Raw genomic sequence first — 13,924 nt, 5'->3', positions numbered from 1 at the left:
TGACACAACTACAAAGTCGATCATGGAACTGCGGCCTGGCGTACCCTGGTGCCAAGTGCACATATGGACACCCTTATGTTTAAAGATGGTGTTTGTAATGGACAAACTGTGACGAGCACAAAAGTCCAATAACAAAACACCACTCGGGTTCGGATCTGGGCGGCCATTCTTCCCAATCACGCCTCTCCAGGTTTCACTGTCGTTGCCAACATGAGCTTTGAAGTCCCCGAGTAGGACAAGGGAATCACCCGGGGGAGCACTTTCCAGTACTCCCTCGAGTGTACCCCAAAAGGGTGGGTACTCTGAACTGCTGTTTGGTGCGTAAGCACAAACAACAGTCAGGACCTGTCCCCCCCCGAAGGCGGAGGGAGGCCACCCTTTCGTCCACCGGGTTGAACTCCAACGTGCAGGCTTTAAGCCAGGGGACAACCAGAATTGCCACCCCAGCCCGTCGCCTATCACTGCCGGCAACGCCAGAGTGGAAGAGGGTCCAGTCCCTCTCCAGAGAAGTGCTTGCAGAGCCCTTGCTGTGCGTCAAAGTGAGTCCGACTATATCTAGCCGGAACTTCTCCACTTCGCGCACTAGCTCAGGCTCTTTCCCCCCCAGTGAGGTGACGTTCCACGTCCCAAGAGCTAGCTTCTGTAGCCGAGGATCGGCCCGCCAACTGCCCTGCCTTTGGCTGCCGCCCAGCTCACATTGCACCCGACCTCTATGGCCCCTGCTATGGGTGGTGAGCCCATTGGAGGGGTGACCCACATGGCCTCTTCGGGCTGTGCCCGGCCGGTTCCCAAGGGAACAGGCCCGGCCACCAAGCGCTCGCCATCGTGCCCCACCTCTGGGCCTGGCTCCAGAGGGGGGCCCCAGTGAGCCGCGTCCGGCCGAGGGAAATCTGGGTCCATGATTTGTCTTTTTCATAAAGGTCTTTTAGCTGCTCTTTGTCTGATCCCTCATCTAGAACCTGTTTGCCTTGGGAGACCCTTATGCCCTGGACAACATAGCTCCTAGGATCATTGGGACACGCAAACTCCTCTACCACGATAAGGTGGCAGCTCAGAGAGGAGATTAATAAATTATTCTATGTAAATATCGTTTTTTACTATGTTTTAGTATATATCTGCGGCTTACACTCCAGTGCAACTAATATATGAACAAATTTAAAACTTAGTGGGTGCGGCTTCTATACCAATGCGGATTATGCTCCGAAAAATAAGGTAATAATCATATTTAAGTAACTAGTTGCGGTTTATATACCAATGCGGATTATAGTCCGAAAAATAAGGTAATAAACATATTTAAGTAACTAGTGTCCTGGTATTCTAGACCATATGTTCCTATGTTCATGCATATTGAAGCTGTAAAACAATCTCAACAAACACACCTGATGATAAATGCAGAGTTGGTTTGCTGAAGGATATTCTTCTCAGAGTAAATGTGTTCCTGCTGCCTGTTATCCACAACATGCTTCTTTTTAATACATTTCAGAGCAAATGTGGTGTCTTCGTCCTGTAGCTTCACCTGCAACACAATACACACTGTCAAAGAGAACCACCTCTCAATAGCTTCAAAAGACAGAAAAGAAACAAAAACATTTATCCAATCCTATTGCTTGTGTGGGAAGAATCCTACCACATATAAAACGCCACATCTTATGTTATCATGGAGTACAACCTATGAAATTGTGTTGTGCAACTTCACCTCATCATGGAGTTCAACATAAATATCTGTATTGTGCGTGAGTTGGTGTTTATAGAAACAAAATAATGCACATAGTTTTGTATATATTCGCACCCTTTTAACAATTGCGAAGAGCGGCATTTTTCAGACACACAAATGCAATATAAAGTATATTACACATACTGTATAAGGTTTATATAAGGTGCACTAATGAAAATTATTTATATATATATCTATCTATCCATCTATCTATATATATATATATATATATATATATATATATACACAAAAGACCCATTCCTCTCAAATATTGTTCACAATTCTGTCTAAAGTGAGCATTTCTTCTTTGCCAAAATAATCCAACTCACCCCACAGGTGTGGTATATGAAGATGTTGATTAAACAGCATGATTATTGCACAGGTGTGCTTTAGGCTGACCACAATAAAAGGCCACTGAAATGTGCATCAGGGTTTCGAGCTGATTGCAGCTCGTCATCGTAACAGACTTGTGTGGGTAAATTTGATGGCGTCTGGAATGTTGGAGAGGTTTTCCCTTCATGGATGATTCCCGGCTTTCACTGTTCAGGGCAGATGGCAGACACTATGTGTGGTGGGAGAGCGGTTTGCTGATGTCAATGTTGTGAATCAAGTGGCCCATGGTGGGGTTTTGGTATGGGAAAGCGTATGTTAAGGACAACAAAAGCAAGTGCATTTTATTGATTGCATTTTGAATGCCCAGAGATAGCTTGATATACAAACCCTGTTTCCATATGAGTTGGGAAATTGTGTTAGATGTAAATTTAAACAAAATACAATGATTTGAAAATCATTTTCAACCCATATTCAGTTGAATATGCTACAAAGACAACATATTTGATGTTCAAACTGATAAGTTTATCATTAACTTTATAATTTGATGCCAGCAACACGTGACAAAAAAGTTGGGAAAGGTGGCATTAAATACTGATAAAGTTGAGGAATGCTCATCAAACACTTATTTTGGACATCCCACAGGTGTGCAGGCTAATTGGGAACAGATGGGTGCCATAATTGGGTATAAAAACAGCTTCTCCGAAAATGCTCAGTCTTTCAATAGAAAGGATGGGGCGAGGTACACCCCTTTGTCCACAACTGCTTGAGCAAATAGTCAAACAGTTTAAGAACAACGTTTCTCAAAGTACTGTACAATTGCAAGAAATTTAGAGATTTCAACATCTATGGTCCATAATATCATCAAAAGGTTCAGAGAATCTGGAGAAATCACTCCACGTAAGCAGCATGGCCGGAAACCAACATTGAATGACCGTGACCGTCGATCTCCAGCTTCAAAAACCAACATCAATCTCCAAAGGATATCACCACATGGGCTCAGGAACACTTCAGAAAACCATTGCCACTAAATACAGTTCGTCGCTACATCTGTGAGTGCAAGTTAAAGCTCTCCTATGCGAAGCGAAAGCCATTTATCATCATCAAAAAACGCCGCCGGCTTATCTACCCTCAAGGTACTCAAAGCGCTTTGACACTACTTCCACATTTACCCATTCATACACACATTCACACACTGATGGAGGGAGCTGCCATGCAAGGCACAACCAGCACCCATCAGGAGCAAGGGTGAAGTGTCTTGCTCAGGACACAACGGACGTGACGAGGTTGGTTCTAGGTGGGATTTGAACCAGGGACCCTCGGGTTGCGCACGGCCACTCTCCCACTGCGCCACGCCGTGGGAGAGTGGCCGTATAGGCGTAATATGATCAAACTTTCTTGTTCTTGTCAAAAGTCTAGCGGCCGCATTTTGTACCAACTGTAATCTTTTAATGCTAGACATGGAGAGACCCGAAAATAATACATTACAGTAATCAAGGCGAGACGTAACAAATGCATGGATAATGATCTCGGCGTCCTTAGTGGACAAAATGGAGCGAATTTTAGCGATATTACGAAGATGAAAGAAGGCCGTTTTAGTAACATTCTTAATGTGTGACTCAAAGGAGAGAGTTGGGTCGAAGATAATACCCAGATTCTTTACCGAGTCGCCTTGTTTAATTGTTTGGTTGTCAAATGTTAAAGTTGTATTATTAAATAGAGGTCGGTGTCTAGCAGGACCAATAATCAGCATTTCCGTTTTTTTTGGCGTTGAGTTGCACAAAGTTAGCGGACATCCATTGTTTAATTTCATTAAGACACGCCTCCAGCTGGCTACAATCTGGCGTGTTGGTCAGCTTCAGAGGCATGTAGAGTTGGGTGTCATCAGCATAAGAGTGAAAGCTAACACCGTATTTGCGTATGACGTCACCTAGCGGCAGCATGTAGATGCTGAAGAGTGCAGGGCCAAGGACAGAACCCTGGGGAACTTCACTCGTTACCTTAACATAGTCCGAGGTCACATTGTTATGGGAGACACACTGCATCCTGTCAGTAAGATAAGAGTTAAACCAAGACAGGGCTAAGTCTGACATACCAATTCGTGTTTTGATACGCTCTAATAAAACATTATGATCGACGGTATCGAAAGCAGTGCTAAGATCAAGGAGCAGCAACATAGATGACGCATCAGAAACCATCGTTAGCAATAGATCATTAGTCATTTTTGCGAGGGCTGTCTCCGTAGAGTGATTTGCCCTGAAACCGGATTGAAAGTTTTACATAGATTGTTAGTCGCTGAGTGTTCATTAAGCTGCTCCGCAACATTTTTTTCGAGGATTTTTGAAATAAAGGGAAGGTAGTTTACCATGAGTTCAGGATCGAGTTTAGATCTTTTAAGGAGAGGATGAATTACCGCTTTTTTGAATGCTAGGGGAACAGTGCCAGAGGAAAGTGATAAATTTGTAATATTTAGCACTGATGGACCCAATATTATACAAAGAGCTCCTTGATAAGTTTCCTAGGAAGTGGGTCAAATAAATATGTTGTTTGTTTTATTCTATTTACACGTTGTAACAATTCTTCTAAGGTTATTGTGGAGGGAGGTTGTGATTAGCACACTGCAGGTATGAAGATCAGCAACCCCTTCTGGGTGGCTGGAGACAGCGCACCCTCAGACGGGGGCGTGGCATGGGCAGGACGGCGAGACGCAGCTGGCAGGTGATTAGATGTCGCAGGTGGTACGCGTTAATCTAATCATCTGTTGTCTTTTTAACAGTGATCGGGCAGCAGAGGAGGTTGTTTGGTTGTTTGGAGAGACTGAAAAGTCAATGATAAGAGATTGAGTTAAACCAACGTATATATTAAAACCTGTCAAACCTGACCCACTGGTTTCCAGCGTGCATCTGTGGTACTTGTGAGTAAAGAAGCTTACAATTGGCGCCCAACGAAAACAGAGGGAAGCTGCGATGTCATCACCAAGCCCAATTGAAGCGCTGGGGCAGCTGTTGGCAGAAATATCGACCGCAAATCACCGGCAGATGGAAGCGATGCAAGGCAAAATCGCGCAGCAGAGCCAGATTCTGCAGACGATGTCGGAGAGGGCCGGAGCAGAAAAACACGCAACTGAGAGGACGACTTTGACAGCAGTAGGCATGCACAGGATGGTGGAAACAGAAGATCCCCAGAGCTTCATGGACATGTTTGAGATCACAGCCAAGTCGTGCGGCTGGCCGGAGGAGGAGTGGGCGGTGCGGCAGCTGCCATTGTTGGTGGGAGAGGCGCAGCGAGCGGCGCTCAGCCTGCCACCAGCGTCCCGGATGAGCTACCGGGACATGATGAGGGCAGTGTTGGACAGGACGGGAGGATCCAAAGAAGACTACAGAATAAAATTTAGAACCATGAAACTTGGTCAAGATCAGTGGCCTTTCGTCCTGGGCCAACAGCTGACAGATGCGGCAACCAGATGGTTGCAACCCGGAAGAAAAGAAGAGGTGATCGAACAAGTGATCCTGGAACAATTCCTGGAGGCGATCCCGGCGCGGACGTCAGCTTGGGTCCGCTACCACCGACCACAAGAGCTAGCAGCAGCGGTAGCCTTGGCGGAGGACCACCTGACGGTACAGCGGGGGAAGGCTGCAGGAGGAACGGAGCGGCCAGTACCAGCGCCGCGCAAAATGCAGTCACCACCAGCAGAGGGAGCCCAGCCGTGAACCAGGCCACGAAACATGAATATGTTTTCTCCTCCGCAGGGCCCGGCCGCAGCAGACACTGCGTGTCCCCCGCAAACAGCACCTCGAATGCCGGGGCAGGTGTGCTGGAGGTGCGGACGGCTAGGTCACCTGCAACGGGAGTGTCCAGCGATGGAGGTGGGGCAGGTGATCCAGGTGGTCGACCCTCCAGCCTCCTCCCCGGGACCGGGAGAGACATACTATGTACCGGTAAGGATACAAGGGGAGTATACACCGGGCGATGGTGGATTCGGGTTGTGAACAATCCATGATTCACCAAAACCTGGTTCGACCCGGGGTATTGAGTAAGGTTACACGGGTGCAGGTTAAATGTGTGCATGGGGATATTCACACGTATCCCATTGTGCCTGTGAAAATTTTGTTCAGGGGGGAAAAACATAGTGTTAAGGTGGCAGTAAGTTCGCGTCTAGCGCACCCCTTAATCTTGGGAACAAATTGGCCGGGATTTAAGGGGTTAATGCAGCAGTGTGCAGGGGTGCGTTCACGGACGGTAGGGAAAGGGGATAACCGCGCTGTCCTCATCGGCGATGCGAGATTATCCGACGCGGCCGAGGGGGAGGGGGGCCGGCGGGGACTTCCCAGGAGATTTCCCCGGTTCCCCAATGGCGCCCCACGGATGATTTTCCACTCGAGCAGTCTCGAGATGACACTCTGCGCGAGACCTGGGACCAAGTGATTGCAATTGATGGGCAGCGGGCTCGTCCGGGGATAACGCGGGATTTCCCTCATTTTGTATTGATTAAGGACAGACTATACAGAGTGAGCCGTGACACTCAGACAGGGGAGGAAATTACCCAATTGTTGGTACCAAAAAGCAGGCGGGAAATGATTTTCCAGGCGGCACATTTTAACCCAATGGCCGGGCACATGGGATATGATAAAACACTTAATCGGATAATGGCCCGGTTCTATTGGCCAGGCATTCGGGCAGACGTGCGCCGCTGGTGCGCAGCATGGCCGGACTGTCAATTAGTCAACCCTGCGGCCACCCCTAGAGCACCTTTGTGGCCATTACCACTCATAGAGGTCCCGTTTGAACGAATTGGCATGGACCTCGTCGGGCCATTTCACCCCAGCACCCAGGGATATCGCTTTGCACTAGTCCTGGTGGATTATGCAACGCGCTATCCCGAAACAGTGCCACTGCGCTCCATCTCTGCAAAGAGTGTCGCGCAGGCACTGTTTCAAATGATCTCCCGAGTTGGAATCCCGAAAGAGATTCTAACTGACCAGGGCACGTCCTTTATGTCACGCACGTTAAAGGAGCTGTACGGTTTATTGGGGATCAAGTCTATTCGGACTAGCGTCTACCACCCACAGACAGATAGGTTGGTGGAGCGGATGAATAGAACTATCGCCATGGTTACGGCGATAGCGGAGAGCGAGGAGCTGGGGCCGGAGGTTCCCCCCTCCCCCCGGCCCTCCTCTCTCCGCTGTGAAAATCATCTTACGCTGTCTCAGAAAGCAGACGTGGCCAAATTGCAGCAACATTTTGCTGACGTGTTCTCTCCCCTGCCAGGTCGCACGACTCTCACCCAGCATCACAGGCATGACGGTGAGGTCTCGGCCCTATAGGCTACCCGAACACAAGCGCAAAGTAGTTCGGGAAGAATTAAAAGCCATGTTGGAATTGGGAGTGATAGAAGAGTCCCACATTCCTCTCTGAGCTGCTACCTTACCGTGGTAGAGGAGTTTGCGTGTCCCAATGATCCTAGGAGCTATGTTGTCTGGGGGCTTTCATTCCCCCTGGTAGGGTCTCCCAAGACAAACAGGTCCCAGGTGAGTGATCAGACAAAGAGCAGCTCAAAGACTTCTATGGAATTACAACAAAATGGACTCAGATTTCCCTTGCCCGGACGTGGGTCACCGGGGCCCCGCTCTGGAGCCAGGCCCGGAGTTGCGGCACGATGCCGAGCGCCTGGGGCCCGGCCGGGCACAGCCCAAAGAGGCAACGTGGGTCATCCCTCCAATGGGCTCACCACTCATAGGAGGGGCCATAGAGGTCGGGTGCATTGTGAGCTGGGCGACAGCCGAAGGCAGGGCATTTGGCGGTCCGATCCTCGGCTACAGAAGCTAGCTCTTGGGACGTGGAACGTCACCTCACTGGGGGGGAAGGAGCCTGAGCTAGAGAAGGTAGAGGTAGAGAAGTTCCGGCTGGATATAGTCGGATTCACCTCGACGCACAGCAAGAGCTCTGGAACCAGTTATCTCGAGAGGGACTGGACTCTCTTCCACTCTGGCGTTGCCGGCAGTGAGAGGCGACGGGCTGGGGTGGAAATTCTCGTTGCCCCCCGGCTCAAAGCCTGCACGTTGGAGTTCAACCCGGTGGACGAGAGGGTAGCTTCCCTCCGCCTTCGGGTGGGGGGACGGGTCCTGACTGTTGTTTGTGCTTACGCACCAAACAGCAGTTCAGAGTACCCACCCTTTTTGGGTACACTCGAGGGAGTACTGGAAAGTGCTCCGCCGGGTGATTCCCTTGTCCTACTAGGAGACTTCAACGCTCATGTTGGCAACGACAGTGAAACCTGGAGAGGCGTGACTGGGAAGAATCTAAACCCGAGTGGTGTTTTGTTATTGGACTTTTGTGCTTGTCACGGATTGTCCATAACGAACACCATGTTAAATGATAAATGGGTTGTACTTGTATAGCGCTTTTCTACCTTCAAGGTACTCAAAGCGCTTTGACACTACTTCCACATTTACCCATTCACACACACATTCACACACTGATGGAGGGAGCTGCCATGCAAGGCGCCAACCAGCACACATCAGGAGCAAGGGTGAAGTGTCTTGCTCAGGACACAACGGACGTGACGAGGTTGGTACTAGGTGGGAATTGAACCAGGGACGCTCGGGTTGCGCACGGCCACTCTCCCCACTGCGCCACGCCGTTCAAACATAAGGGTGTCCATATGTGCACATGACACCAGGACACCCCAGGCCACAGTTCCATGATCGACTTTGTAGTTGTGTCATCGGATTTGCGGCCTCATGATTTGGACACTCAGGTGAAGAGAGGGGCGGAGCTTTCTACCGATCACCACCTGGTGGTGAGTTGGCTGCGATGGTGGGGGAGGATGCCGGACAGACCTGGCAGGCCCAAACGCATTGTGAGGGTCTGCTGGGAACGTCTGGCAGAGTATCCTGTCAGAGAGAGTTTCAATTCCCACCTCCGGAAGAACTTTGAACATGTCACGAGGGAGGTGCGAGACATTGAGTCCGAGTGGACCATGTTCCGAACCTCTATTGTCGAGGCGGCTGATTGGAGCTGTGGCCGCAAGGTTGTTGGTGCCTGTCGTGGCGGTAATCCCAGAACCCGTTGGTGGACACCAGCAGTGAGAGATGCCGTCAAGCTGAAGAAGGAGTCCTATCGGGTTCTTTGGCTTATAGGACTCCGGAGGCAGTGGACGGGTACCGACGGGCCAAGCGGTGTGCAGCTTTAGCGGTCACTGAGGCAAAAACTCGGACATGGGAAGAGTTCGGGGAAGCCATGGAAAGCGACTTCCGGACGGCTTTGAAGCGATTCTGGACCACCATACGCCGCCTCAGGAAGGGGAAGCAGTGCACTATTAACACCGTGTATGGTGTGGATGGTGTTCTGCTGACTTCGACTGTGGATGTTGTGGATCGGTGAAGGGAATACTTCGAAGACCTCCTCAATCCCACCAACACGTCTTCCTTTGCTGAAGCGGTGCCTGGGGAATCTGTGGTGGGCTCTCCTATTTCTGGGGCTGAGGTTGCTGAGGTAGTTAAAAAGCTCCTCGGCGGCAAGGCCCCGAGGGTGGATGAGCCCCGCCCGGAGTTCCTTAAGGCTCTGGATGCTGTGGGTCTGTCTTGGTTGACAAGACTCTGCAGCATCGCGTGGACATCGGGGGCGGTACCTCTGGATTGGCAGACCGGGGTGGTGGTCCCTCTTTTTAAGAAGGGGGACCGGAGGGTGTGTTCCAACTATCGTGGGATCACACTCCTCAGCTTTCCCGGTAAGGTTTATTCAGGTGTACTGGAGAGGAGGCTACGCCGGATAGTCGAACTTCGGATTCAGGAGGAACAGTGTGGTTTTCGTCCTGGCCGTGGAACTGTGGACCAGCTCTATACTCTCGGCAAAGTTCTTGAGGGTGCATGGGATTTTGCCCAACCAGTGTAGACTGGTTGGGCAAAATCCCATGTGCTTTGTGGACTTGGAGAAGGCATTCGACCGTGTCCCTCGGGAAGTCCTGTGGGGAGTGCTCAGAGAGTATGGGGTACCGGACTGTCTTATTATGGCGGTCCGCTCCCTGTATGATCGGTGTCAGAGCTTAGTCCGCATTGCTGGCAGTAAGTCGGACTCATTTCCAGTGAGGGTTGGACTCCGCCAAGGCTGTCCTTTGTCACCGATTAACTTTTATGGACAGAATTTCTAGACGCAGTCAAGGCGTTGAGGGGTTCCGGTTTGGTGGCCGCGGGATTAAGTCTCTGTTTTTCGCAGATGATGTGGTCCTGATGGCTTCATCTGGCCGGGATCTTCAGCTCTCACTGGATCGGTTCGCAGCCGAGTGTGAAGCGACCGGAATGAGAATCAGTACCTCCAAGTCCGAGTCCATGGTTCTCACCCGGAAAAAGGTGGAGTGCCATCTCCAGGTTGGGGAGGAGACACTGCCCCAAGTGGAGGACTTCAAGTACCTAGGAGTCTTGTTCACGAGTGGGGGAAGAGTGGATCGTGAGATCGACCGGCGGATCGATGCGGCGTCTTCAGTAATGCGGACGTTGTATCGATCCGTTGTGGTGAAGAAGGAGCTGAGCCGGAAGGCAAAGCTCTCAATTTACCGGTCGATCTACGTTCTCATCCTCACCTATGGTCATGAGCTTTGGGTCATGACCGAAAGGATAAGATCACGGGTACAAGCGGCCGAAATGAGCTTCCTCCGCCGGGTGGCGGGGCTCTCCCTTAGAGATAGGGTGAGAAGCTCTGCCATCCGGGAGGCACTCAAAGTAAAGCCGCTGCTGCTCCACATTGAGAGGAGCCAGATGAGGTGGCTCGGGCATCTGGTCAGGATTTCACCCGAACGCCTCCCTAGGGAGGTGTTTAGGGCACGTCCAACCGGTAGGAGGCCACGGGGAAGACCCAGGACACATTGGGAAGATTATGTCTCCCGGCTGGCCTGGGAACGCCTCGGGATCCCCCTGGAAGAGCTGGACGAAGTGGCTTGGAGAGGGAAGTCTGGGCTTCCCTGCTTTGGCTGCTTACCCCGCGACCCGACCTCGGATAAGCGGAAGATGATGGATGGATGGACGAAGAGTCCCACAGTGCATGGTGTAGCCCCATAGTTCTGGTAGGGAAGAAAGATGGGTCTGTACGGTTCTGTGTAGACTACCGCAAGGTGAATGATGTGTCACGGTTTGACGCCTATCCAATGCCCCGGGTCAACGAGCTCCTGGACCGGTTGGTTACTGCTGGTTTTTTTACGACATTGGATTTGACTAAGGGCTACTGGCAGATTCCCTTGTCTCCAGAGTCCAAGGAAAAAAACGTCATTCTCCACTCCGGAAGGATTATACCAATTCGTGACCCTTCCGTTCGGCTTGTTCGGTGCGCCCGCCACATGTCAGAGACTTATGCACCGGGTGCTGCGACCACACGCTCCATATGCCGCCGCCTATCTGGATGATGTCATCATCCAGGGGAACAGCAGGGCGGAGCATATGCAGAGAGTGGGAGCGGTACTCGAGTCCCTAAGGCGGGCAGGGCTCACCGCCAACCCGGCAAAGTGCGCGGTTGGCCGGAGGGAGGTACAGTATCTGGGGTACCACTTGGGGGAAGGCCAGATGCGACCTCAGATAGAAAAAAACGCAGCAGTTGCGACCTGCCCGATCCCGAAGACAAAAAAAGAGGCGAGGCAGTTTTTGGGGCTGTTGGGCTACTACCGGAGGTTTGTCCCCCGGTTTGCAGACCTGACCAGCCCACTAACTGACCTCACCCGGAAAGGTGCCCCAGATCTGGTCCAATGGACAGAACAGTGCCAGCAGGCATTCGAGAAGGTAAGGAAAGCACTTTGTGAGGAGCCGATACTGCACATGCCTGATTTTTCTATCCCATTTTGTTTGCAGGCGGATGCGTCGGGCAGAGGACTGGGAGCCGTTTTATCTCAGCAGCGGGGGGGGGGGGGGGGGACCCGACCATCCGATCCTGTTTATCAGCAGGAAATTGTCAGAAAGGGAGGTCGGATACAGCACGGTGGAGAGGGAGTGCCCCGCCATCCGGTGGGCGGTCGGTGCCCTTTGGTACTTTCTTCTGGGACGCCCATTCAGCCTTTGCTCGGACCACAAGCCCCTCCAGTGGCTCCACCGCATGAAAGATGCCAACGCGCGGATCACCCAGTGGTATCTCGCTTTACAACCCTACAATTTCAGAGTGATCCATAGGCCGGGAGCACAGATGGTCGTGGCGGGCTTCCTCTCCCGCGCTCAGGCCGGGGGGGGAGTAAGTGCGGGCAGACGGTGCCCGGTCTAAGTCTGGCGGTGGAGGTATGTGGAGGGAGGTTGTGATTAGCACCCTGCTGGTATGAATATCAGCAACCCCTTCTGGGTGGCTGGAGACAGCGCACCCTCAGGTGGGGGCGTGGCATGGGCAGGACGGCGAGATGCAGCTGGCAGGTGATTAGATGTCGCAGGTGGTACGCGTTAATCTAATCATCTGTTGTCTTTTTAACAGTGATCGGGCAGCAGAGGAGGAGGCGGTTGTTTGGAGAGACTGAAAAGTCAATGATAAGAGATTAAGTTGAACCAACGTATATATTAAAACCTGTCAAACCTGACTCACTGGTTTCCAGCGTGCATCTGTGGTACTTAAGAAGCTTACAGTTATTTCATCAAAACGAGAGAAACTATTTTGGGGGAAAGTATCTGCCGTATATAGTTGTATCTGTGTTAATAAAACCCAGTTGCAGCTGGGACGCATTGTGTTTAATCTCCTTTCTAGTGAATTTCATAAAGTCATCTGCCGAGTGGGTGGAGCTACTGGAAGGAGTCCCTTGTTGGGTTAGCGATGCTACCGTACTAAACAAAAATTGAGGATCGTTTTTATTACGGGGGATGAGATTTAAGTAATATTTAGCTTTGGCTAAGGTAAGCATGCGTTTATAAGTTATTTAACTATAACTCCATGCTTGATGTTATACCTCAAGTTTAGTCGCGCGCCATTTGCGTTCCAGCTTTCTACATGCTAATTTCTGAGCTCTAGTTTCTTCTGTAAACCATGGGGTACGCCTTTTTGGAGCCTTTTTTACCTTCAGCGGTGCTATACTATCAATGGTATCGCGCAGGGCGTAGTTAAAATTGTTAGTGAGGTTATCAATAGAGCCCGCATAATTTGGGAATGGCAGTAGGCCAGCAAGAGTTGTCGTTGTGGCAGCATTAATGTTGCGTCTGCTATAGCAGTTATTATCATAATTAGCTTGCTGAACATGGGTCTGAACCTCGAATTTTAAAAGCTAATGATCGGACATTACTTTAGTATACGAGAGTATCATAACTTTGAAAACGGTGATACCCCTGACAAGCACTAGATGTATCGTATTACTGTTGCGATGCGTGGGTTCATTTATTATTTGTGTAAGACCACAGCTATCAATTATAGTCTGGAACGCCATGCACGGTGGGTCCGATGGGGTATTCATATGGATATTAAAGTCGTACATCATAATTATATTATCGGCGTGCGTCACTAGATCAGCAACGAACTCTGAGAATTCATTGATAAAGTCCGAATAGGGCCCTAGGGGGCAGTAGATAACAGCCAGGTATAGAGGCAGCGGTGTGACAGACCTCATAGTAAGCACCTCAAACAATTTATATTTATTATTTAGTTTAGGACTAAAGTTAAAGTTTTCGTTGTATATTAGTGCGACCCCCCCCCCCCCTCAGCCCTTTTAAGGGGACGGGCAATATGCGCATTCGTATAGTTAGGAGGAGATGCCTCATTTAGCGCAAAAAAATCGTCTGGTTTAAGCCAGGTTTCGCTGAGACCGATGACGTTAAGATTGTTTCTAATGACCTCATTAACTAATAATGTTTTGGGAGACAATGATCTTATGTTTAAAAAGCCTATATTATAGGTAATGGGCTGTTTTAAAGAGTTTTTGATCAAATTATCCGT

At 50.3% G+C, this 13,924-nt stretch overlaps 1 protein-coding gene across 2 annotated transcripts in view; it reads right to left on the bottom strand.

Annotated features, from left to right (window-relative positions):
• The window catches only part of LOC133559355 (cGMP-dependent protein kinase 2), a 133,222-nt gene that overhangs the window by 42,753 nt on the left and 76,545 nt on the right, over positions 1-13,924 (bottom strand). For both annotated transcript variants that reach the window (XM_061911055.1, XM_061911056.1), the window contains exon 13: positions 1,380-1,516. In XM_061911055.1, the coding sequence (XP_061767039.1) occupies positions 1,380-1,516 (137 nt within the window). The remainder of the gene's footprint in view (positions 1-1,379; positions 1,517-13,924) is intronic.

The sequence above is a fragment of the Nerophis ophidion genome, linkage group LG09 (assembly GCF_033978795.1).
Source record: "Nerophis ophidion isolate RoL-2023_Sa linkage group LG09, RoL_Noph_v1.0, whole genome shotgun sequence".
Taxonomy (NCBI): domain Eukaryota; kingdom Metazoa; phylum Chordata; class Actinopteri; order Syngnathiformes; family Syngnathidae; genus Nerophis; species Nerophis ophidion.
The sequence above is the reverse complement of the archived record's forward strand: the minus strand, read 5'-3'. Positions and strand labels throughout refer to the sequence as shown.